We start from the raw sequence: 27,498 nt of genomic DNA, 5'->3' as shown, positions 1-27,498 counted from the left end.
GTCAAGCACACGCACTCTGTGCCTACAAGCCACGCTATAGTAGCCCGTGCAGAATGTGGTCTGGCATTGTCCTGCTGAAATAAGCATGGACGTCCTGGGAAGAGACGTCGCCTTGATGGCAACATATGTCTCTCTAAAATCCTAATATACACCTCAGAGTCAATGGCACCTTCATATATATGCAACTCACCCATGCCGTGGGCACTGATGCACCCCCATACCATCAAAGATGCTAGCTTTTGCACCTTTCACTGATAGCAATCTGGATGGTCGTTTTCATCTTTGGCACGGAGAACTCAACACCCATTTTTTCCGAAAACTAGCTGAAATGTGGACTCATCTGACCACAGCACACGGTTTCACAGTCTTTCGGTCCATCTGAGATGAGCTCAGGCCCAGAGAACTCGCCGACGTTTCTGCATAGAGTTGATGTATGACTTCCTCCTTGCATAACACAGTTTCAAGTTGCAATTCTGGATGCAGCGACGAACTGTGTTGAGTGACAATGGTTTTCCGAAGTACTCCTGAGCCCAGGTGGCTATAATTGTCACAGTAGCATAACAGTTTCTTAGGCAGTGCCGTCTGAGGGCTCGAAGATCACGCGCATTCAACAGTGGTTTCCGACCTTGCCCTTTACGCACTGAGATGTCTCTGAATTCTCTGAATCTTTTCACAATATTATGTATTGTAGATGTTGAAAGACCTAAATTCTCCGCAATCTTGCGTTGAGAAATGTTTCTTTTGAACTGACTAATAATTCTCTCATGAATTTTGGCGAAGGGGTGAGCCACGACCCATCCTTGCTTGCAAAGACTGAGCCTTTGATGGACACTACTTTTATACCCAGTCATGATACCTCACCTGCTACCAATTAGCCTGTTTAATGTGGAGTCTTCCAAACCGGTGTTACTTGAATATTCTGTGCACTTTTCAATCTTATTTTAAATCTGTCCCAACTTTTGTTGAGTGTGTTGCAGCCATCAAATTCTAAATTTGTGTACATTTACAAAATGTAATTAAGTTGGCCAGTAAAACTATTGAAAGTCTTTTCTTTGTACTTTTGTCAGTTAAATAAAGGTTCACGTGAATTAACATATCACAGATTTTTGTTTTTATTGCATTTTGGAAAATATCCCAACTTTTCTGGAAATGGGGTTTGTATGTGGAATTCATTGCTACAGACAACTGTGGAGGCCAAGTTATATTTATAGGCTCCTGATTAGACAGGGTGTCAAAGGCTATGGGGAGAAGGCAGGAGGAAGGGGTTGAGAGGGATAATAAACCTGCCGTGGTGGAATGGCAAAGCAGACTCGATGAGCCGAATGGCCTAATTCTGCTCCTATGTCTTAAAATGTTCCAGATAATATTGATAACTTAAAATGAATTGGCAGCCTCTCTCTGACAAAGAAAACAAATACAAGAGCTTAAAAATGTAGACATAACAAAATAACCTCAAGGTCACAGGTTAGGGGTGAAAGGTGAAACACTTACGGAGATCTTCATTCAGAGGGTAAGGACAGTGTGGAAAGAGGTGCCAGCAGAACTGGTGGATGCAGGCTTGATTGCAACATCTAAAGGAAGCTTGGATAATTATATTGATGAGAGGGGTACGGGGGTATGGAGGGCTGTGGTCTAGGTGCGGGTCAATGGGACTACACAGAGAGAAAATAAAGTGCAGCACAGACTAGGCGGATATTTTTTGCCCCTGTATTGCTCTATGATTCTATGACATTAAAGAAAAAGGAAGCAATAGGAGTTCCTAATTTAGCTCCTTTGATTATGAAAATTCCACCCCTTCCCCTTTTCACTTCCTTCCCCCCTTCCCTCCATCCCCCCTCCCATCCCAATGTAAGGAGGACTGAATACTAGTCACACATTAGCACTAACACTCAGTCACAGAGCGGTCACAAAATGGTGAGAATATACTGAGTCACGGTGAACAAAATGAGAAGTGAAACCGCTCGAGTTATGTGAACACAACTGACATTTAAAGATTTCCATTGTTAAACAATTCATCAAAATAACTTATAATTGTGGAATTCAGTTCACCTGGCCTCGGGCAAACAGCAACATGGCAATCATTGTGAACAGCAGCAGGTGCAAGGCCAAAAGCAGCATGACACTGGAGAAGTACAACACAAACATAATTAACTTTTCATTACAGTTTTAATCTTTATGCTCCTCCCTACATACGACCATAGTTTGAGACAAATAAATTAAATGCCCAGGGAGCTCTGATAGCTGTGAAGATCTACTCTTTGGGTACATTTAAAGCAGAGGTTGATAGGCTCTTGATTAGTAAGGATGTCAAAGGTTACAGAGAGGAGTCGTCAGATGAATGGGGCTGTTGTTGGGATAATAAATCAGCCATAGTCAAATGGCGGAGCAGACTCAAGAACTAAATGTGCTAATTCCACGCCCATGATCTGAGCTTGACTGTCGACTTTTAAACCAACTTGCATATGGAAAATAACTTCAGCTACCAAAATAAAACAAAAAGTCAAATTTGTTACAAAATGTCTTGCAAGATTTTAGAACACAGAACAGTTCAGGTCCTTTGCCCACAATGTTGTGCCAACTGAATTTGGCTAATGAAACCCTAAATCCCTTCTGCCTGCACATGGTCCATATCCCTCCATTTTCTGCACATTCACGAGCACATCTAGAAGCTTCTTAAATACTTCCATTATATTCCCTTCCTCCACCACCACTAGCAGTGAGTTCCGGGTAACCACCACCGAGTAAAAACAACAAACTTGCCCCAAACATCTCCTTTAAACTTTAGGCGTCTTACTTTAAATGCATACCCCTCTTGAATGAGACATTTCAACCCCAGAAAAATGCTACCAGCTGTCAATCTATCCCTCAATTTTATCAAATACTTTGAGGTATCCCCTTGGCCTCTGCTGCTCCAAAGAAACCACCCTAGTTTGTCAAACCCTTCCTTAAAGGATATGTACTCTAATCCAGGCAACATCCCGGTAAAATTCTTCTGCATCCTTTGCGAAGCCTCCACATTGTTAACCTGAATTTCTAATCTGAAAATCACCCACTAAAACTGGCAATCATGTGTGCATGGGACATGGTTGCTAAGCTTTGCAGCAAGTACTTTAAATACCAAATAACCCAATGCACCCGAATTGAACTCAAGTACACTGGACAACAAAGATTTTGCTTCCTGAATACCTTTGGATGTATCTTGTGAATTTTGGGGTGTTGATCATGAAAATCACCATGAAATTTCCCCATCATGCACTTTTAAAAAACATATTTTTTTTTAAAAATTGCCTATATTTGTTTCTTCAAATTGTAATTCAAGTCAATTAAAATGTTAACAACAGGAATTCTGCAGATGCTGGAAATTCAAGCAACACACATCAAAGTTGCTGGTGAATGCAGCAGGCCAGGCAGCACCTGTAGGAAGAGGTACAGTCGACGTTTCAGGCCGAGACCCTTCGTCAGGACTAACTGAAGGAAGAGTGAGTAAGGGATTTGAAAGTTGGATGGGGAGGGGGAGATCCAAAATGATAGGAGAAGACAGGAGGGGGAGGGATAGAGCCAAGAGCTGGACAGGTGATAGGCAAAAGGGGATACGAGAGGATCATGGGACAGGAGGTCCGGGAAGAAAGACGGGGGGGGGGGGGGGGGGACCCAGAGGATGGGCAAGAGGTATATTCAGAGGGACAGAGGGAGAAAAAGGAGAGTGAGAGAAAGAATGTGTGCATAAAAATAAGTAACAGATGGGGTACGAGGGGGAGGTGGGGCCTTAGCGGAAGTTAGAGAAGTTGATGTTCATGCCATCAGGTTGGAGGCTACCCAGACGGAATATAAGATGTTGTTCCTCCAACCTGAGTGTAGCTTCATCTTTACAGTAGAGGAGACCGTGGATAGACATGTCAGAATGGGAATGGGATGTGGAATTAAAATGTGTGGCCACTGGGAGATCCTGTTTTCTCTGGCGGACAGAGCGTAGATGTTCAGCAAAGCGGTCTCCCAGTACCTCGTACCCCATCTGTTACTCATTTTTATGCACACATTCTTTCTCTCACTCTCCTTTTTCTCCCTCTGTCCCTCTGAATATACAGCTTGCCCATCCTCTGGGTCCCCCCCCCTTGTCTTTCTTCCCGGACCTCCTGTCCCATGATCCTCTCGTATCCCCTTTTGCCTATCACCTGTCCAGCTCTTGGCTCTATCCCTCCCCCTCCTGTCTTCTCCTATCATTTTGGATCTCCCCCTCCCGCTCCAACTTTCAAATCCCTTACTCGCTCTTCCTTCAGTTAGTCCTGACAAAGGGTCTCGGCCTGAAACGTCGACTGCACCTCTTCCTACAGATGCTGCCTGGCCTGCTGCGTTCACCAGCAACTTTGATGTGTGTCAATTAAAATGTTGCCCACAATAGAAGCTGAGAATCTTCTATCATATCCAGGTATGCTTAGACAGGGTGGATGCTACATAGCAGGCCAGGTTTTAGAAAGGCTATAAATTTCTGTGAAGGATTTCAATATTTGAGACAGCTGTTTCTCAGAATAACTGATACCAAGTCTAAGGAAGGTATTTTTGTTGGTCCACAAATCAAACCGATCAATGACAGGCAATTCGAAGAACCTCTAGTGGAACCAGACCGGAAAAAAAAAAAAAATCGCACAGAAGGCATTCAAGGATGTTGCTGAAAATTTTCTTGCGACTAGAGAGCAACAAACTACCACTTTGTACATACAGCTGGTTGGCAACATGCTTTGAGCATACAAAACCATGAAGACATGTCACAAAAGATTAATTTTCTTCATTCCCATTAAGACTTCTTCCCTGCAAATCTTGGTGCTGTTAGTGAAAAGTTTCACTGGGACATTGTGGTCATGGAGAAACAGTGTCAGGGCAACTGGAATCCATCAATGCTGGCTGATTATTGTTGGACACTTCAGCGAGAAGCCTCAAACACTAAGTACAAATGAAAATCATCAACAAAGCATTTTTAGCTTAGTTGAACTATTGCAAAGCGTCAGCACTGTTATGCGATTAAAGTTAATTTCTTGTTTCTCCAAATTCTTACACGATACAAGTAGTCTGAAATTATATTTGTGTTCAGCTTCAACCTATCATAAACAAAAAAGATTTGATGAAGCAACATTTTCAAAAAATCTTTTTGTCCAGTGTTATTAAATATCTATCAACTACTACAAAGGCCCACACCCAGATAACCATTTCTACTTGTATAAAGTTTTACGTGGATTTACAGTTTCTTATATTAAATGCACAATGGAGGAAATGCAAGTTTAAAGTAGTTTGGCAGGTCTCACCTGGCGATCTGTGGCAATGTTCGTCGCAAGCATTTTAAAGTCTTTTTCATCATCGATGAGTTCTGGAGGAGGAAGAAGGGCCGCAAAATTCTCCTTACCCTGACCTTCTGTAAATGGGGAAAAAGAATAATGTACAGATTCATGAACAACACAGACTGGGGGCATTTAACATAACACTTTACAGCGACCCAGGCTCAAATCCCACCACTCTCTGTAAGGAGTTTGTACATTCTTCTCGTGACCGTGTGGGTTTCCTCGACCTGCTACTACATGAACTTGGGCAAGCTCAAACATGTGGTGAAAACAGAGGTAACTGCACACACTGGAGAACATGGTTTTCTGCCAGCAGAGCAAAGTGTCAAAGGTCAGTGACGATGCAGAGGTACAAAGGAAACTCAAACAATATAGCACCTATAAAGCCAGTTAAAATGCAAAAAGACTGTCAAGGGTTAACCACCATCACTTAGCATACAATTTATAAGACCTTCTTTCACAATCTTAGGATGTTAGAAATTACGTGACCATCTTGTAATTCTTACATATATTCACTTATAGCACAAAAGCAGAGTTACACACAGTAACACACACAAGATACTGGAGGAACTCAGCAGGCCAGACAGCATCTGTGGAAAAGAGTACTGTTGACGTTTCAGTCCAGGACTGTTGTAATGTGAGCGTAATTAAATGTAAGTTAATACTAATTAGGATATCGGGGGGGGGGGGGGGGTCTACTTCCGTTTGTTGTTCGTCCGGTGGCCCTCGTGTACATAGTGTCCCCGCCATGCCATACGGGTTGTGAAACCCTCTGTATATACGTAACGTTTTGAAGTTCGAGATGAAGTTGTTTCTTTGGCATGAAGTTGTCGAGTGTGCCTTTTTCAAAGTAGAAGTTACTACATATTTTTGGTGATGAGGTGAACTGGTTTTGTGAACGTATCGGCACATTTTTTCGAACGGGAGCTATCGCGTTCAGTATGGCTATGTTTGGAACTATCTGCGAATTCCAGGAAGAAGCCGAGGACTGGCCGGAGTATGAGGAAAGGTTGGGATACTTTTCTGTGCTAATGGAATTACGGAGGAGGCCAAGAAGTGCTCTATTCTCCTGAGTGTGTGTGGGGCAAAGACTTACAAGCTAGTAAGGAATTTAGCCGCACCGCGGAAACCGGGGGAAGTTCCATTTGACGAACCAGTGAAAATCGTGGGGAACCATTTCAATCCAAAACCTTCTGTGATAGTCCAACGGTGCAAGTTTCACAGCGGTTTCAGGAAGCCAGGTCAGTCGGTGGCTTTGCGGTGTTGGAAGACATGCTCCGTGATAGATTGGTATGCAGCATTAATAATGCCAACATACAACGCCGCCTGTTAGGGGAAACACCACCGCTGACTTTCAAGAAAGAGATTGCCCAAGGCATGGAGATGGCTGCTAATAATGTCAAGGATATCGGGTCACAGTCAGCGAAAGTGCACCAAGTCAGGAGGGAGACTGGTAAACAGACAAAACGGTGAGGATATGTGGGGATTATAAGCTTACGGTGAATCAGGTCTCTAGGCTGGAGGAGTACCCATTGCCACGGGTGGATGACCTGTCTGTGACCCTGTCAGGGGGTAAGCTGTTCACAAAGCTGGACATGAACCACGCCTACCAACAGCTGCTGCTCGATGAGGATTCCAAGGAGTACATCACAATTAATACGCACAGGGGATTATTCAAGTACAATCGCCTGGTGTTTGGAGTGGCGTCCAGCCCTGCCATTTTCCAAAGGACAAAGGACACTTTGCTGCAGGGGATTCCACACGTAGCAGCGTACCTTGATGATATTTTGATCACGGAGGCGGAGCATCTGGCTAATTTAGAACAGGTGCTGAAGAGGCTCTCAGACGCAGGGCTGCAATTGAAACGCGGAGAATGTGTGTTCCTGGCATCGAGTGTGACTCACCTGGGACACAAGATCACAGCTGAGGGGCTTTGCCCTGTGGAGAACAAAGTGAGAGCTATTAAGGACGCCCCAAGCCCTAAGACCGTCATGGAACTCAGATCATTTTTGGGCATAGTGAATTATTATGTCAAGTTTCTTCCTGACCTCTCAAGGGTTTTGACCCCACTGTATAAGCTGCTTCACAATGACATTAAGTGCCAGTGGGGTGAAGGGCAGGAGAAAGCCTTCAAGGAAGTGAAAGAACTCCTCCACTCAGCGAAGCTGCTTGTTCACTATGACCCAGACAAGGAGATCACCCTTGCATACGGTGCCTCACCCTATGGAGTCAGGCCAGTTCTCTCGCATGTAATGGAGGACCGTTCAGAGAAGCCTATTGATTTTGCTTCACATAGCCTGACAGCTGCAGAGAGGGGATATTCACAGCTAGACAAGGAAGGTCTGGCCATTGTTTTTGCAGTCAAACGCTTTCATCAGTACCTTTATGGACGCGCATTTACAATTTATACGGACCACAAACCGCTGATGAGCCTGTTCAGTGAGACTAGAGGCATCCCACCACTAGCCTCAGCCAGGATACAGCGTTGGGCTCTTACATTGTCAGCCTATCAGTACACTATAGTGGGAATAATGCAAATGCTGATGCACTGAGTCGACTACCTTTACCTGAGACACCTGTTACTACACATGTGCCTCCAGAGACCGTGTTTACATTGGAGAGGTTGTCAGACACACCTGTAAAGGTGACCTAGTTCAAGCAGTGGACAGAGAGGGACCCAGTCCTGTCCCAAGTCAAGACTTTTCTTTTACAAGGTTGGCCCAGAGTCGTGGAAAGAGAGGAACTGAGGCCTTATGCTAAACGCAAGACAGAACTCAGTCTGCAGGATGGCTGCATTTTCTGAGGGGTGAGGGTCATTGTGCCTCTCCCTGGCCGTTCACAGATTGTGGAGAAAATTCATGAGGCTCACCCAGGAGTGTCTCGAATGAAAAGCCTTGCAAGATTCTATGTTTGGTGGCCAGGAATGTATCAAGATCTGGAGAACAAGTTAAATCATGCACACAATGTCAGACTAATCAGAATATGCCACCACCAGCTCCTTTGCATCCATGGGAGTGGCCGGACCACCCGTGGTCTAGGCTACATTTGGACTTTGCTGGCCATTTTATGGGGCAGATGTTTCTTGTCATGGTAGATGTGCATTCTAAATGGATCGAACCTCACATCATGAGCAACATCACAGCCCCCTCAACCACAGACAAACTCAGGCAAGTGTTTGCAGTCCACGAGTTGCCTGACACTCTGGTCACTGATAATGGCTCAACGTTCACTAGTGAACTGTTCAGTGAGTTCATGCAGCAGAATGGCATTCATCACATTCGGATGGCTCCTTTCCACCCAGCCTCAAATGGTTTGGCTGAGCTGGCTGTTCAGACAGTGAAGGCAGGCCTGAAGCGGATGACAGGGGACTCCCTTAGATTCATCTTTCACGTTTCCTGTTTAAATACCGCCTCACACCACAGACTACGACTGCCTGCACTCCAGCAGAGATGCTGATGGGGCATAGGCACGTCAAGATTGGGCCTGCTGCGCTCGGACATGAAGATGAAAGTGGAGAGAAAGCAGGAAAAGCAGAAGGAGGGACATGATCAACATGTGCGAGAGACGCAGTTAAAACCGGATGACAATGTCTATGTGAGAAACAATCAGCAATGGCTGCCTGGGGTTATTCTTAAGCAGAGTGGTCCTGTCTTCTATTTTGTTAAGCTGACTGATGGGCGTGTTTTCCGCAGACATCAGGACCATGTGCGTCTGCATCATGATACCGGCTCAGAGGCAGACAGTTCCATGGAGTTTCCATTGGTGAGACAGGCTATGGTGGAAGCATGTCCACCAGTGACTTTGCCAGAGGGCGAGACGCTGGCAGAGGAGTCGGGGTCCCCTGAGGAGGATGGACATTCTCACACAGCAACACAGACCCCTGTCATGCCCCCAAAACCAGATCCACCCAAAACATCCTCACCAGCGGTGCCTGCTGGGTCACCGGGGTAGTGCGCAGATCAGAGCACTCTCGTAAACCTCCTGACAGACTGAATCTTTGATGGGACAGTTTATTTTGCGCTGTTAGATTGAATGTTGAATCTGTCACATTTTCCAGATGTTTTGTATTGGTAAACTGTTGCTAAGGTACTAGTATAAGTTTACAGGGGTACACAAGTTAATAACACCACTTTTTTTTATTTCCTAGTTTTTTACATTTGGGGATGTTGGATTTTAAAGGGGGAGAAGTGTTGTAATGTGAGCGTAATTAAAAGTAAGTTAATACTAATTAGGATATCGGGGGGGGGGGGGGTCTACTTCTGTTTGTTGTTCGTCCGGTGGCCCTCGTGTACATAATGTTCCCGCCATGCCGTACGGGTTGTGAAACCCTCTGTATATATGTAACGTTTTGAAGTTCGAGATGAAGTTGTTTCTTTGGCATGAAGTTGTCGAGTAAGCCTTTTTCAAAGTAGAAGTTACCACAAAGACTCTTCAGCAAGACACAGTAAGCTCATACAAACAGCAATGCCATAAAGAGAGCAAAACCCATTGATGTGTAGCAGAGATTTTTAAAAAAGAAAACAATTCCTCCAGCTGGAAAACCTATGAGATGGTGGAAAGCATGTCTGAACAAACCAATTCGAAGTGAAGAGCACCACAGAGTTTGGTTTCGATGGCTTGTCTGACTTTAAGTGTCAGTGACCACCACATTGTGGCCACTTCCTTGACAGGGGTCAGCCAGCAATTTTCTTTTATTGAAGACAAAACTCACTCATAACACCGGCTACTAACACAAAAGAGTTTTAAAAAAATTAGGCTAATTTGATGTCACAGGATTTGAAGCACTTCTCTATAGAGGTGGGACTAAACAGAACCATCCGACACAACAGCTCTCTGCATCCAATCTACTTGCAAACACACATCTTACCTCCTCACAAAAGAAGCACAGGGAGATGGTCCAATCTACAGCAGAAGCAGCTAGTACAAGGATGTAGGCAATCAGCCATTTTGATTTCTGAAATTCCTCCCATCCAATTAAATAACTCTGCATTAAAAAAAATTAAATACATGTTAAAAAAAATTTCCAGAGATAAGACACATACTAACAGAAACAATCACAAAGAAAGGTACGTTCAGAAGTCCCAAATCGCCCAGAGAACTGAACAATTCACGGCACCAATGCTATTTCAGGGCAGCATGGTAGCATAGTGGTTAGCACAATGCTTTACAGTACAGGCCACCCAGGTTCAAGTTTAGCAACGCTTGTAAGAAGTTCGTACGTTCTCTCCGTGACCATGGGGGTTTCCTCCAATGCTCTGGTTTCATTCTACAGCCCAAAGATATGCTGGTTGCTAGGTTAATTGGTCATTGTAAATTGTCCCCGTGATTAGGCCAGAATTAAATCAGGGTTGCTAGGCAGCGTGGGTCGAAAGGTTGAAAGGGCCTATTCCACTTTGTAGTGAAATAAATAAATAAATAATAGAACTCAAGATGCAAGTACACTTGAACACAAAACAGGCACAGAAAAGTCAGTCAGCAGAAGCTTATTTGATTTCTTTGGGAGATCTTTCCTCCATATCTTCCAGCCTCATGCAGTTTAAATGATCGTGCTACGCTGGCGCCGTAAGTATGATAACACTTGCGGACTGTTAAGCACAATCCTCCTGATTTGGTTTCATGCAAATAATGCATTTCATTATGTTTCAATGTACACATGACAAATAGATATAATCTCTTACTTACACAGCACCTCCTGGCCAAGGTCAATAAGCAGGACTGTTCAGACATACACATCTTTCAACCTGCCCTTACCCCAATGAACAGATTCATTCTTACCTCAGTACTATCCTTGCTCTCTCGCCCAGTCCTGTCCCACTTCCAGCTGGGCCCACCTGATGCCCTTTGCCACCTTCACAATTTCTAGCTCTCAGGTCCCAAATGCCTCGTCTTTATCAAGGCACCTCCAATGCCTTTTGCCACCTTGATCATTTCTAGTTTTCTGATCCCAACTCACTTTTATCAAGGTCCTAGTACACAATCCCCCTACAACTCCATTCCACAAAAAGACTTGGTGAGGATATGTTGTTGAGACTTGTTACAAGCAACACAATGTCACTTAAGTGACCAGAAGCATGTTACAATTTAGCCAACAACTTTCAGAATGTCCTCCAAGACCACAACCTTGTCATAGGGTATGGAGGCTTGCATGCCTCAAAGACACAGAAACCTCTGTTAGCCGGCATCAGGGCTTTTATGCCTTGGCTCTTGGTAGGGTCACCCATGCCAAACAGGTCAAAGGGTAGAGGCCAGACTAAGTGCAGTTCACCAGTCCTCCAGGTGTGGGTGTTCAGCTCGAGGCTAACAAACCTGACTGGTCCAAATAAATCAATCAATCAATAAATAAATAAATCAATAGTTATGGAAACAGCAATGAAGAATCTTTCTACATCTATGTCCAGTGGTACAGGCACAGACAGAGGAGAATTTTCATTGCTGCCGTAAATACCAGCAGTAACAAACTTTCAGAATGTTGAATCCTATTGAAATAACTGAAATATAAAATTGATTTTTATAATTTTTCAGTTATTGGCCTTAATTTGAGTCATCTTAGAATAGAATTTTAAATGCCAGTTACAATAACTAATATTTGAGACAAACGACATAGGAGCCAATTTAAGCAACACACACAAAAGTTGCTGGTGAACACAGCAGGCCAGGCAGCATCTCTAGGAAGAGGTGCAGTCAACGTTTCAGGCCGAGACCTTTCGTCAGGACTAACGAAGGGTCTCGGCCTGAAACGTCGACTGCACCTCTTCCTAGAGATGCTGCCTGGCCTGCTGTGTTCACCAGCAACTCTTATGTGTGTTGCTTGAATTTCCAGCATCTGCAGAATTCCTGTTGTTAAGGAGCCAATTTAAGCCATTTGACCCACTGAGTCTACTCCGCCATTCTACCACGGTTGATTTATTATCCTCTTCAAGCCCATTCTCCTGCCTGGAATTTATGGGATATTCAAGATGTTTAATGGGGTTAAATTGGTTAAAGCATATTGAAATGAAACAAGCTTCAAGAAGGATAAATATTGCTGCAAGGTTTTATCCTTGGCCTAGAGACTCTCAAAATATGTTTGGAATACTTGAAAATCCAACAACTTGGATGGACATTGAAAGATCAAAATGGCCAATGATCAGTGCCTTACCTTTGTTATTACATCTACTATAAATACAATAAGACAAAATGCTTCAATCCCTTCAGTCAGTCCACATGGAGGCTCCCAAAGTACACGACAAAATCGGACATCTGATGTAACACTCAAAGATGAAGGTTTCTCAAAGAAGGCTAAAATCAAAATCACAAATATAGCAGCATAAAGAAACCTGTGGAAAAGAAAAATAATTAGTATTGTCCACAACACAGTAAATCTAAAAACAAAGTCAGCCTATAGCCGTCTTCAAGACGCTCAAAATATTCCTTTAAGAGATCAAAATACAGTAGTAACCAACTACAACAATCACATGTATACCAAGAATGTAGGTTCAAACACTTCTATTTTACATATGCAAGTTCAAGGCAAAAGAAAAATTTAGTCTCCACACAGTTGTAACTTTCAAAAAACAGTTCCCACATGAGACAACAGGAGTCTCCCCAACTATAAAATTAAAACACTGATGCAAGTTCAGCAACCCAAGGTTGTCCAACCTTTCTTTGTAGCTCATACCCTCTACTCAAGGCAGCATCCCTGGTAACTGGATTCAGGGTGAACTGCTAGCTTAGCTTGGCCATAGAAGACCAGGTAGAGGTAGAAGACCATTTTTCTGGCTGGAGATCCATAACTAATGGTGCTCTGCAAGGATCAGGCTGAGACATCTGTTGTTTGTGATATGCGTGAATGATTGTGATGAAAATGTAGAAAGGTGCTTAGCAAGTGTAGAGTCTATCAATGTGTGGTATTTCGATCTGTATTGTAAGCAAGCAAATCTCAAGATTGTGTAACTTATACTTTGGGTAATAAATGAACCTTGAATCTTGCATTTTGTGTTGTGCATTTTTTAAGTAGCTAGTTACGTGGGTTGGGTGTGGTAGAAGCAGTTTAGTTACATATTCATGCTTTACCCTTGGGAGCCAGTCTAGTTTGGGTAGAGTTAGAGATAGCCGGGAATTATAACTTTTTTGCTGACCACTTAATTACATTTAAGAAAGTTTAAACACACTTATAATCGGTTGAATACGATTAAATATGTTTGAATATTCTTTCCTACATTTAAGACCACCTAGTTTAAGTACATTTAATATGCCAAGACTGTTTATTTTGTTTTATCACAAGTTTTAGGTTCATTTTATCGCTTCAAGATCGTTTGTTTTGCTAGTCACTAAATAAAAGATCGAGCGTATTCTTCAACTTTGGAACCTTATTATTGGTTCGGAGAGCACATCATACAATCAGCCCACCACTGCCCCACCACGCTTAGTCTCCAAGTGGTGCTCAAGTTGCCGCCACAGCAGGTTTGTGGATGACACCAAGATTGGTGGAGTGGTAGACAGTGTAAAAGTCTACCAAATAATACAGCAGGAGACAGGTCAGTGACAGACATGGAAAGTGAGGTTCAATTCTAAGAAATGTGAGGTGTTGCAATTTAGGTTAAATGAAAGGATGAAGTATACTATTTATGGTACACCCCTTAACAGCGTCAAGGTACAGGGATCCAAGTACATAATTCACCTGAAGTAGCTGTGCAAGTGGATAAGCTGGCAAGGAAGACACAAGGTGGGAGTGAAGCACATGGAATGCTTGCCTTCATTTGGTAGGGGTGTTGAATCCAAGAGAAAGGAAGTTATGCTGCAGCCATATATAGCTTAAGTCAGACCACACTTGGAGTATCGCCTGCAGTTCTGGTCACCTCATTATAGGAAGGATGTGGACAGCGTACAGAAGCAGTTTACCAAGATGCAGGCTGAATTAGAGGGTATAAGCGACAGTGAAAGGTTGGAGAAACTTGGGTTGTTTTCCATGGTATGTCAAAGGAAGTTTATTTTAAAAATTATGAGTGGCATAGATAAGTTCCAACTGTCAATCCTTACCCAGGGTAGAGATGTCCATCACCAGAGAACATACTTTCAAGGTTGGGGTGTTGGGGGTGGGGGGTCAATTTAAGGACATCATGAGGGCAAGTATTTTCTTAAAAACAGAGAGCAGTAGATGCCTGGAATAGTAGTGGTATCAGGAGCAATACTGCAGTCAGCCATTCTAGTGGAGTTTGAGGCTTATTAGATTGACATGTGATTATGAAGGGATTGGAGCAATATGGATGTTACACAGGAGGAAATTTAGTATAAATTGGCATCAAGACTGGCACAACGTTGGGGGCCAAATGACCTATCCAGTGCTGTACTGTTCTATTCTCCATATGTTCCAAGCCTAAGCCTATCACAGGCTAAACACGCCCAGCAGACGAGAGAAATTACCTCACCACAACTAGCATGAGGCATACCTATTATCTATTGAAGATATTTCTCCCCAATCAGAATTGTAAATCTGCCAAAAATAATCACAGATTTGACCCCGGGTTTATCACTGAAGACGTGTCCAAGTAGCACCAGAAAGTGTATTCTACAACTAGAGTTCACATTGAGATTTGAACAATGTTCTGCAACAACATTACAGTAAGTGGTGCTTACAGGACTAGTTTTACAACAGTGACTTGCAGAAATGCAGATCCTATTACGAAAACAAGATTGCCACTTCCAGCTATGCAAATCATAGCCCTGTGCTTCAGCAAATCTCTGGATAAATGTTAATTCCACCTGCCTGCAGAATGGTGCTTTAAGCATTGAATACCCAATGAATTTCCCATCCTCTCCGCAACCAAAAGAATAATACAATTACTAGCCTTTACTCCATATCCCTTTACAACCTATTCGTGTGAATTTTCTAACAATCTAATGTGACAAGTCAAACATTTTCTGAATATTTCAAAGCACATCATTCACTTCAGCCAAAAAACAATTCACTCACTTAAATTCTAAACATAATCTAATCTAAAAAAAACACCAAAATCGATAAACATGCAAATATATTTGAAAATTGTCAAACATCACAACAGCCAACTTTTAAAAAAAATTGCAAAGACTAATGAAAGGCTCATCTAGTACTGGACTCACCCCTGACACAGCTTTGAGTAGTACCATTGATAAAGTTGCAGAGATCGGGAATCTACACGATGATTTATGGTACGATACTGAAAGCAAGATGAAAAGACTAAATGAGACAAAGAACAAATTCAATGAATAGCTGCCAGTTTCAGGTTAGTTTATAAAAAAATTTTTAAAAGCATTTGGGCATTAGAATGTAAAATAAACTATTCAAAGGACAGCACAAATTAATATTCCTCCAAATTAATAGATCCAGAAGGAATGTTTCTTGTTCACAAATGGGGCTAGCATAAATTTTAGCAACATACATGTTGATCAAAAACTATTGTACTGTAATTTAATCAAATTAATTATGCATGTATTTCAATAATGCAGAAGAGGAAAATGCTTTGGGGAAATTGTGTTAAGAATATACTGTCCTCTGCTTGGAGGTCAGACATCCCACCTCTCCCGGAAGTTCCGGGAGTCTCCAGCATACAAATAGTGGCTCCCTAATGCCCGCAAATTATATACAATGTCCAGGAAATTAATTTTTTTGAGAGCGTGAGCACAAGAGAGACCATGAGAGAGCGCAAGAGCAACCACGAGAGCGACCATGACAGAGCGACAAGAACTCGAGAGCGAGCGCGACCACGAGAGCGAGAGAGAGAAAGCGAGCACGAGAGAGACCACGAGAGCGAGCAAGACCACGAGAGAGCGAGAGAAAGCAAGCACGAGAGAGACCACGAGAGCGAGAGAGCGAGAGCGCGCGAGAGAGCAAGAGCGCGCACGCGCGCCATGGCAGAGTGTTCCAAAAAAAGAAAATATAAAAAATATGTCACCCCAGGCTACACTAAAGTGTACCCCTGCCTAATAGGGGTCAAAAATAATGACAGTGTTGCTCGCTGCACTGTTTGCAACAGTGACTTTTCTATTGCCCATGGTGGGTTAAGACTGTAAAAGACATGTTGAGGTGAGTTTAACAGGTGTCATTCGTTCATTAGCATAGCTAACGTTATTTAAACTAGCTGGCTAGCTGCTAAGGAGCTACTCTACTGCAGACATCCCACCTCTCCTGGAAGTTCCAGGAGTCTCCCGCAAATTGATGGTGCTACCTCCCTGAAATGAGTTTTTGCAGGGTGGGATGTCTGGGAGGTAGACTTAAAATATTTCAGGAAGTTCAAGCTATTCCCAATAATGCATTAAACTGGCTTTAGAAAACAAGTTTAAGTAGAATCTGTACAATTTGGAAGAAATATCAATGTAGACAGCTTTGAAAACTTCTACAAACTTGGAATTGACAGAATGCAAGCTGCAGCTTCTGGCACAACTCCTTTCAGTATTCGGGAAGCCCTCCAATACAATTACATTTTCAGGGATAAAATAAGGCACTGCCGACTAGTGCACTCAATGTCATACGTTATAATGGAGCCATTTATTTTACTATTGCGACCAAATAACTTCTAAAGATCTTGGATCCCTTTGCAGCACCGCAAAGTAATTAAGAAAAATAAATCACCTTCCTGAAGGTTGCTGAGCAATGGAATGTAGAAAGAATTTTCTGACAGAATTAGAAAAGTTTTGGGTAAAAACAGTAGAGTCAGTTCACGTGATGCTATTACAGCTAGAGGCATCAGAGTTCAGAGTTCAATTCCCATATCATCTGTAAGGAGTTTGTATGTCACCCCCATGAATTTCCTCCAAGTGTTCCAGTTCCCTCCACAATGCAAAGACACACTGGTTAGAAGGTTAATCGGTGATTATAAATTGTCTCCTGATAAGGCTAGGGCTAAATCAGTAGGTTGCTAGCAGTGTGGATCAAAGGCCTAGATGGGCCTATTCTGCACTGTACAGTGGCACGCAAAAGTTTGGGCACCCCGGTCAAAATTCCTGTTATTATAAATAGCTAAGCGAGTAAAAGATGACCTGATTTCCAAAAGGCATAAAGTTAAAGATGACACATTTCTTTAATATTTTAAGCAAGATTACCTCTTTTATTTCCATCTTTTACAGTTTCAAAATAACAAAAAAGAAAAGGGCCCGAAGCAAAAGTTTGGGCACCCTGCATGGTCAGTACTTAGTAACACCCCCTTTGGCAAGTATCACAGCTTGTAAATGCTTTCTGTAGCCAGCCAAGAGTCTTTCAATTCTTGTTTGGGAGATTTTCACCCATTCTTCCTTGCAAAAGGCTTCTAGTTCTGTGAGATCCTTCGCCGTTTTGCATGCACTGTTCTTTTGAGGTCTATCCACAGATTCTCGATGATGTTTAGGTCGGGGGACTGTGAGGGCCATGGCAAAACCTTCAGCTTGCGCCTCTTGAGGTAGTCCATTGTGGATTTTGAGGTGTGTTTAGGATCATCCTGTTGTAGAAGCCACCCTCTTTTCATCTTCAGCTTTTTTTTTATATACAGATGGTGTGATGTTCGCTTCCAGAATTTGTTTGTATTTAATTGAATTCATTCTTCCCTCTACCAGTGAAATGTTCCCCATGCCACTGGCTGCAACACAAGCCCAAAGCATGATCGATCCATCCCCGTGCTTAACAGTTGGAGAGGTGGTCTTTTCATGAAATTCTGCACCCTACTTTCTCCAAACATACCTTTGCTCATTGCAGCCAAAAAGTTCTATTTTAACTTCATCAGTCCACAGGACTTGTTTCCAAAATGCATCAGGCTTGTTCAGATGTTCCTTTGCAAACTTCTGACGCTGAATTTTGTGGTGAGGACGCAGAAAAGGTTTTCTTCTGATGACTCTTCCATGAAGGTCACATTTGTGCAGGTGTCGCTGCACAATAGAACAGTGCACCACCACTCCAGAGTCTGCTAAATCTTCCTGAAGGTCTTTTGCAGTCAAATGGAGTTTTTGATTTGCCTTTCTAGCAATCCTACGAGCAGTTCTCTCGAAAAGTTTTCATGGTCCTCCAGACCTCAACTTGACCTCCACCGTTCCTGTTAACTGCTATTTCTTAATTACATTATGAACTGAGGAAACGGCTACCTGAGAACACTTTGCAACCTTCTTATAGCCTTCTCCTGCTTTGTGGGCATCAATTATTTTGATTTCCAGGGTGCTAGGCAGTTGCTTGAGGAGCCCATGGCTGCTGATTGTTGGGATGAGGTCTGAGGAGTCAAGGTATTTATAAAGCTTTGAAATTTGCATAACCTAGCCTTTCCTAACAATGATTGTGAACAAGCCGTAGCCCTAACAAGCTAATTAAGGTCTGAGACCTTGTTAAAAGTTATCTGAGAGCTCAAATCTCTTGGGGTGCCCAAACCTTTGCATGGTGCTCCTTTCCTTTTTTCCCGTCTAAAATTGTACAAAACAAAAATAATACACTAATCTTGCTTAAAATGTTGAAAAGAATATTTCATCTTTAACTTTATGACTTTTGAAAATCAGTTCCTCTTCTACTCACTTAACTATTCACAGTAACAGAAATTTTCACCGGGGTGCCCAAACTTTTGCATGCCATTGTATCTCTAAATAAATACATAAATCTGCAGTCTTGTGTCTCGATGTCACCGCTGTTATTCTGGTTTTGCATGCCAGGTTGATCAATGAGAGCCAGAAATACACTCAGTGGTCACTTTATTAGTACTGGAGTGGAACCTGGTGTTGTCTTCTGTTACCGTAGCCCATCCACGTCAAGGTTCGACGTGTTCTGCATTCGAAGATGCTCTTCCGCGCACCACTATTATAACGCATGTATATTTGAATTACTGCTGCCTTCCTGTCAGCTTGAACCAGTCTGACCATTCTCCTCGGACTTCTCTCATTAACAAGACATTTTCGCCCAAGGAACTGCCAGTCAATGGATTTTTTTTGTTTTTCCACACCATTCTCTGTAAACTATAAACTGTTGTGCGTGACAATTCCACCAGATCAGCAGTTCCTGAAATACTCAAACCAGCCCAACAGGTACCAACAATTATTCCAGTCTGCTGTTCCTCTTCACGGAATGAGTCAAAGTCATTTAAGTCACATTTCTCCCCCATTCTGGTGTTTGGTCTGAACAACAACTGAATCTCTTGACCACGTTTGCATGCTTTTATGCATTGAGTTGCTGCTACATGACTGACTGATCAGATATTTGTACTAACAAGCAGGTGTACCGGTGTACCTAATAAAGTGGCCACTGAGTGTCTGCTCAGCAATTTTACTCATTTCGTGAAGAGCAGGGTGGCAATTTGGAGCTAATTCAGCCTTCGATCAAAACAAAGTTGTTCTTTTTCATTTCTAAAATGTAACATTTTTATCCAATAAAGAGCTTTTAATTTTTTTCTTTGAAAATTGTTTCCTCCTGGAGTGGGTTTAACCAGTTCTCAGCACTGCCAATAGATTTATAAATGGAAGTTTTCCACCCAAGAAGCACTGAGAGCTCAGGCGTTTACAGACAGAAAAGCAGTGTGCAGTGATGGTCTCAGGAAACTCCATGACAACACAAGGAGGAAAGTGTAGAGTTACACATACAAAATACTGGAGGAACTCAGCAAGTCAGGCAGCATCCATAGAAAGGAAACAAGCCGACATTTCAGGCAAGACCCATCATCAGGACTGGAAAGTAAGAAGCCAGAATAAGGTGGCGGGTGAAGAGGAAGGAGTACGTGGTAGAAGGTGATAGGTGAAGCTAGGTGAGGAGGTAGGTGGGTGGGGTGAATTGAGAAGTTGGGAGGTGATAGTCAGAAGTAAAAGAAATCTGATGAGAGAGGAGAGTGGACCATGAGAGAAAAGGAAAGAGGAAAGAACTCCAGAGAAAGGCGATAGGCAGATGAGAAGAGAAGGGGTAAGAGGGGAGTAAGAATAGGGAATAGAAAGAGAGAGAAGGGGGAAGGGGGAGAAATTAACAGAAGCTAGAGAAATCAATGTTCCTGCTATCCATCTGGAGGCTACCCAGATGGAGTATCGGGTGTGGCTCATCCAACCAAGAGTGACCTCATCTTGGCAGTAGACTAACATGCCAGAATGGGAATGGGCAGTGAAACTGAAATGGTTGGCCACCGGGAAATCCTGCTTGTGGCGGATGGCGTGAAGGTACTCAACAAAGAGGTCCCCCAGTCTACGTCGGGTCTTACTTATGTAGAGAACCGAGTTATTTCATTTTAAAACCATCAGCCAGCGATCCATGTTCAACTCAGATACCACTTTATTTGTAACTGAATGCATGATCAGAATCAATAAATCCCACAGGATAATTCGCAGAGCGTCTGCCACAAATTCATGCTCTCATGTCATCACTACACAAACAACTCCACTTTTCATTGGCTTTAGGATATTAGAGAGATACTGATAATACAAGTGAGTACATTCCTCTTCTCTTGTGCTCCATCAATTGTTTGCATAGTGCCCCCAGCTGCCTAATGTGCACTCCTGCAACTGTTCTACAAAATAGTACTTCCAGAATGCACAGAAAAATTCTTCATTACAATACCACTGACACCCATTTCCTTTTTGACAATCTAGTTGATTAGATATCTCACATGCCCGCTTCCACAAGCATTGGGTCGGTAGTCATTAATTCACTGAAACTGAATAATCTGCAAAAGCCAGGCTACAATTTAACCATTTCCTTTACCCTAAAATTTTGTTCCATGATCAGTGATTTAAATTAAAGCCAAAATAATACTGACAGAAACCAAAATATTTGTTGCTATAAGTGATATTCACTTCCTCTGCAAAAAAAAAATTGCTGGCATATTTTATTTTTCATTCAAATTAAATGAGATAGGACGTTTTAATTTAGTTCTGAAGCCTACAAGATTGGTAGGGAGAACATATTTCTATTCTCATAGAACATATAAATGAGGAATAGTCAAATCAACCCTTAGAGCCTGCTCCTCCAGTTAACAAGATGGCAGCTTATTTGACATAACCTAACCGCCAACTCGAAAACAAGAAAGATCAGGGAATGGAACTAACAGAACTCCTCTAGAGACCAGAGCTGACTTGGGGAAATGTGCTGCATTCTGTCTGTGAAACCTTAGCCATTATTTCTTGCATTTGAAAATAAATCTTAAAGTAATCCCTTGTCTTGCAACAAGTAATCCCTGCCTTCAAAACATTTAACACTGAACAGATTATTTGAAACATACCTGTATTGCATCCTCAATAAACACAGCAGCTTGTTGAATGTAGAGGTCATCTGTCAATTTAATTTTAAAAATTAAAGTTGAGGTCTTGCAGCCATGAAAAACAGGTCAACTCAATCATCAAAGAAGGAACTAATTTTAGCTCAGTGACTTTTTTCACCTTCAGTCTCCTAAAAAAACATAGTTCCAAAAACAAAAGACCAAACAAAGAAAAAAAATTCAATCTGCTGTACAGTGCACATTAATACCAATTCCAGCCAACAGGTCCATCAGAAAACCTCAATATTAAAGTTGTCGTATACTGTAGAAAAGCCATTTCCTGCAACAGATTTTCCAAAATCAGTAAATAACATTTTTAAAAATAAGTTTCAACAGGATTATATTACAGCATTTTCAAGAAAATGCTCAGTGTGGAATTAAATGGGATGATCCATCAAAAAACTGTTTACTCTGAACACCTCCTTCAATGTTGGAGAATTCTACAATTTCATGAGTGTTGAGACAATCAGTTGATAATTCTGCCACACAGCCTTACCTAGTAACCTCTCATCTAGGAGACACTACCAAACCCTTACTCTACCTAAGCCTTAGAGTTGTCGGATCTTCATAGGTACCTGGAAGATGATTTTGGCTAGGCTTATCGTCAGATGTTGAACTCTCAATGATGTTGTGCACAAGAGTAAAAAAGGCCATTTGACATTGTTAAAAGTTAATACTTAATAGATTTAACAAACACCTTGGACAAAGAGACTCTTCAGCAACCTGTCATAAGGCCTATAGTGGATGTGGAGAGGATATCTCCAATAATGGGAGAATCTCAGATCAGAGGACACAGCACTACAAGGATGTCCCTTAAAAAGAGAAATGAGGCATTTCTTTAGCCACAGGGTGGTGAATCTGTAGAATTCATTGCCACTGATGGCTGTGGAGCCAAGTCATTGGGTACATTTAAAGCAGAGGTTGATAGTTTCTTGATTAGTGAGGGTGCCAAAGGTTACAAGGGGAAGGGAGGAGAACAGGGTTGAAAGGGAAAATTAATCAGCCATGACTAAACGGCAGAGAAGACTCAATGGGCTGAATGGCCTAATTTGCTCTTATGGTTTAACTTCAAATGTAAGCAACAAAGAATATGATGACACAAACTAATCTGCAGATGCTGGGATCAAAGCAACACTCACAACATGCTGGAGGAACGCCCGAAACGTCGACTCATCGTTTCCACGGATGCTACCCGACCTACTGAGCGTGTTGTGAAAGAATATTATGAAGCACTGCTCAAGTTACATCACAACTAAAGCTGCAGAAATAACTATTTTATGGGGCTCATATGTTGTCACTTCACAGAGCAGTATTATAGATCAGACCCTGATATTATTGAATTAAGGAAAGAAATTATCACTTCAGCCTGTTACAGGTCTACTCATTTTCCTGCCCCGCACATCACCCTGAGGTGTTTCCTATCTCAAGTGTTGCAGCACGTTCTGAAATTGCCGATGGAGTCTTATTCAAATAAGTACATCATTCAAAACCAAAAGTGCTTCAAGACTTCGACAGATGCACCGGTCTAAGTATTCTGAGTGATAACATACAAAAGAAAATCTGCAGATGCTGAAAATCAAAGCAACACACCCAAGATGCTGGAGGAACTCAGCAGGCCAGGCAGCATCTATGGAAAAAAGTACAGTTGGCATTTCATGTCTTGGCCTAAAACTTTAACTGTATTTTTTTCCTCCCATAGATGCTGCCTAGCCTGCCGAGTTCCTCCAGCATTTTGTGTGTGTTGCTGACTGGTAACATGATGATTTATTACAGTACATACAATGCACAGTAGCACCAGAGTCATGGACACAAACCAGCCCATCACGGGGACAGAGCTCCTCACTTCCGATCGTATCGACAGGAGGTGTTGGCTGGAGATGGCAGCAGCCATCACCCCCACCATACGGGTCTTGCCCCATTTTTGCTGCCACCTTTAGACGGAAGGTGCAGAAGCCTAAAGTCCCACACCACTAGGTTCTGGAACAGCTACTTTCCAACAAACACCAGTTTATCGATCAACCTGCACAACTGTAACCTGAAACTCCAGAGATTCTGTAGGTGCTGGAAATCCAGATCAACGCACACTAACTGCAAGAGGAACTCAACAGTTCCGTCAGCATCTCAGGAGAGGAATAAGCAGTTCATGTTTTGGGCTGGCACCCCTTCATCAGAACTGGAGAGGAAAGAGGAAGAAATCAGAATAAGAATTTGGGGAGAGGAGTACACGCTGGCAGCTGATAGGCAACACACACACACACACAAAATGCTGGAGGAACTCAGCAGGCCAGGTAGCATCTATGGAAAAGGTTGACATTTCAGCCTGAGACTCTTCAGAACAGGTGAGAGGAAAGGTGTGGGGGTCGGGGGTGGGAAAGAGGGATGAAGTAGACGCGTGGGAAGGAATAGGTTGGAGGAGATAAAGGACTGAATAGGAATCTGATAGTAGAGGACAGTGAACCATGGGAGAAAGGTACCAGAAGGAGGTGATGGGCAGGTGAGGAGAAGGGACAAGAGGGGAGCCAGGGAATGGGAAAGATAGGGGAACGGAGAGAAAGTGTCCGAAGTGCGGGAAATCAATATTCATACCAGCAGGTTGTTTCGCACTTCACCACCACCCCGCCACCGGCCTGGTTCCACCTATCACAAGCTTGTACGCCTTCCCCTCCCCCACCCATAATTCCGGATTCGTTCCAGTCCTGATGAAGGGTCTCCGCCCAAACGCGACCATTTATTCCTCTCCACAGATGCAGCCTGACTGGAGTCTCTCTTCCCCCACCCACCCACCCCAGCGCTCTGTGTGCGTGATCCCAACGTGACCTCAGTAATGCCACACTCCAGAACACCATCACGGACTTGTCTTTGGCTTTGCACGGAAGCTCTTGTTCTTGCCGGGTCTTTCCCCTTTCTCTCCCTTCACTGACATATACAATTCATATCCCGTGTGTTTCCTAAACCCCGGTGCCTGTGACGCTGCTGAGAGTTTCTCACTGTACAATAAACTCGACTTGACTTTGAAATCCTGTACTAATGTTTCGATTGCTGCCTGCACCTCGCAAGCACAATCATATGTTTACGACAGTAAAAGTCAACCAAGCCGGCCGCTCAATTACCTATTTATGCAGAGACATGCAAACGGAGTTTAAGATGCAGAAGCATATTGGGATTGGATGTGGGATGGATGTTGGGGTGGGAGGGGAGATATGTTTCTAATTCGGGGGTCCCCACACATGGAGCGCACACTCCCTGGGCTCTCCCCAGCCACCCACCCCGCTACCGTACCGAGCTGCCCATTGTTACTGCTGCTGCAGCTCCGGGAACCCGAGGAATCCGACCGGCGACTCTCCTCGTCCACGCCGTACGACGAGCTGCTACCGCCACGGAGGAGCGACTCGGTCTCCATGAAGACTTGTCGCACAACAGAAAGGTCTAGTCCAAACCGGCCGGATGGTAGTCACTTAAATCCACGCCCGCATAAGTTTTTCCTTTTAAAATAAAATTGTTCTGAAGTTGAAAAGTTCGCTAACAGATCACTAACATGTGTCACCCCTCCTCTCCAAGTTCGGGCTTCGCTCTCAACTCAGAGGCTCCACCGTTCGAACTCGGACGAAGTTAAAGCCAAACTTTCCCCCCCCAACTCGGCATTTTAACTCGCGGGCGAGACCAGGCAAGTGGTGCGCATGCGTGCCGAGTTTTGGCACTCTGGGAAATAAAGGCAGTGTTTGCTCAGCCTTGAACTCGAATCTCCGGAAAGTCTCCGGCTTTAGACGACAATTCCCAGTGGACAGTTCGCTAGCCTTTCCGCAAGACCTGAAGCGAAATAACACCTAGTTAAAGGTAATTCCCATTTCTTCTAAACTGTGATTTAGAATGCCACTCCTATCCGCCGTAATCCAGCGATGTTATACCTATATATAAAATATAGTCCCGATTCCAATAGAATTTATTCATTTGAAAAGCGCTGAGGTACATTCACTGAAGCAGATGAGAAAGAACTACTTGAGATGAACTCGATGTCCCAATGAACCTCGTTCGTAGTAGACCAGAAGATATAAGAGCAGAAATAGGCCGTTCGGCCCATCGAGTCTGCTCCGCCATTCAATCATGGGCTGATCCAATTCTTCCAGTCATCCCCACTCCCCTGCTTTCACCCCATACCTTTTGATGCCCTGGCTAAACAATACCCTATCTATCTCTGCCTTAAATACACCCAATGATTTGGCCTTCAGAGACGCTCGTGGCAACAAATTCCACAGATTTACCACCCTTTGACTAAAGTAATTTCTCCGCATCTCTGTTCTAAAAGGACGACATTCAATCCTGAAGTCGTGCCCTCTTGTCCTAGAATCCCCTACCATGGGAAATAACTTTGCCTTATCCCGTAGTTTTTCCCGCTTGGGAGCGCAATAACATCAGCGCCAGACTCCGGAAAAAAAGTTCCCGAGTTCGATTCCAAGTCGGGCTGAGCGTTGAGCTAGCGACTCGGCCTCGTAAAAGCAAGAATAGCTTGCTACGGAAACACCGTCATGACGGTGCCCCGATAACTTCACTGCCGAGTTAAGGGCTATTCTTCTTCTTTATCTGGTAGTTGCACTTTGTTTATATGCCTGCACACACTTTCCAGTAACACACTATTCAGCATTCTAGTTTCCTCTGCAATTTCTCCGTAACTGTAACATAATGTTTATTCTATATTCCGTTTACCTCTGCGTGACTTCAGTGCATAGAACGGTCTGCCTGGCTGACACGTCCAAAAAACGCGTTTCACTGGACCTCAGTACATACAACAATACATATTTAAAATAATCCGAGAATTATCCAAGCTCCCACACCACCTGGTTCAGGAAGAGTTATTACCTTTCAACCAGGCTCCCGAACCAGCGTGGATAACTTCATTCACCTCAGTACTGAAAGGATTCTACAACCTTGACTCACTTTCGAGGCCTCCTCAACTCATGTTCTCAATATTATTGATTACATTTCGGATTTTTTGTATTTGCGTAGTTGTAGTCGTTTGCACATTGGCTGATTGTCCGTTTAGCTTGTGTGCTGTTTTTCATTGATACTACCGTGGTTCTTTGTATCATCTATGAATGCCCACAAGAAAGCAAGTCTCATGATGGCATACGGTGACATATAGGTACTTTGCTAATAGATTTAGTTTGAACTTTGAGCATATCTACCCTATTCATCTCTCTGTGTGACCGCTGGACACGGCCTGATACAAGTTCTATACAGAAGTTAGTATGGAACTGGCTATCAGGGTCACTACAGAACTCATGGGCAGGAATCCCAAAAACTCCGACAATTCACACAAAATAAACTTTAATTACAGAATTACTATTTAAATGGACATTGAAACCTTGCAAACTACCTCACTTTTAAAAATATATTATTTCAGTTTTTGCACGATTTTTAATCTATTAATCTATTTATCTGCTGGTGAACGCAACCAATGTGTGTTGCTTGAATTTCCAGCATCTGCAGAATCCCTGTTGTTTGCGTTTTTAAAATTCACTACTGCGAAGCCTCTGCCGGTGATGCCTACACCGAAGAAGTTTAGATCCTCGCTTCGACGGGAGTTCAGTGAAACCATCTCTCACTGCTCCCCATCTGTAATTTCTTCGGCTCTTCAACTTTTCGCTCCATCCCTCCCCCTCCTGTCTTCTCCTACCATTCTGGATCTCCCCCTCCCACTTTTAAATCTCTTACTAACTCTTCCTTCAGTTAGTCCTGACGAAGGGTCTCGGCCTGAAACGTCGACTGTACCTCTTCCTAGAGATGCTGCCTGGCCTGCTGCGTTCACCAGCAACTTTGATGAGTGTTGCTATTTTACTACCTTCCTTCTTCATAATTGGATTCGGTATCTGTATGAGCATCGGCGTCAGTGTTTACTTGGACAGACAGCTCTGATCCCTAAAACAATTATAAATGAGGACAGCAAAGAGCAGAATTCAGTGGAAGGGGAGAAATAGAGA

General features: G+C 43.1%; 1 protein-coding gene across 2 annotated transcripts in view; it reads right to left on the bottom strand.

Moving 5' to 3' along the window:
* Window positions 1-25,166, bottom strand: part of tpcn2 (two pore segment channel 2) — an 86,177-nt gene extending 61,011 nt beyond the window's left edge. Inside the window, exons 1-7 of one of the 2 annotated variants that reach the window (XM_072272767.1) lie at window positions 24,803-25,166; window positions 21,488-21,537; window positions 15,429-15,505; window positions 12,469-12,646; window positions 10,198-10,314; window positions 5,298-5,404; window positions 2,050-2,122 (exon numbers count right to left, since the gene is read on the bottom strand). In XM_072272767.1, coding sequence (XP_072128868.1) covers window positions 2,050-2,122; window positions 5,298-5,404; window positions 10,198-10,314; window positions 12,469-12,646; window positions 15,429-15,505; window positions 21,488-21,537; window positions 24,803-24,923 — 723 coding nt within the window. In that variant the 5' untranslated portion in view covers window positions 24,924-25,166. The remainder of the gene's footprint in view (window positions 1-2,049; window positions 2,123-5,297; window positions 5,405-10,197; window positions 10,315-12,468; window positions 12,647-15,428; window positions 15,506-21,487; window positions 21,538-24,802) is intronic. The other variant, XM_072272768.1, reaches the window with a different exon arrangement.
* Between the last annotated feature and the right edge of the window lie 2,332 nt (window positions 25,167-27,498).

This window comes from Mobula birostris, chromosome 11, assembly GCF_030028105.1.
Source record: "Mobula birostris isolate sMobBir1 chromosome 11, sMobBir1.hap1, whole genome shotgun sequence".
In the NCBI taxonomy this organism is placed as follows: Eukaryota; Metazoa; Chordata; class Chondrichthyes; order Myliobatiformes; family Myliobatidae; genus Mobula; species Mobula birostris.
Note: the sequence above shows the minus strand (reverse complement) of the source record. Positions and strands in the feature narration are given on the sequence as shown.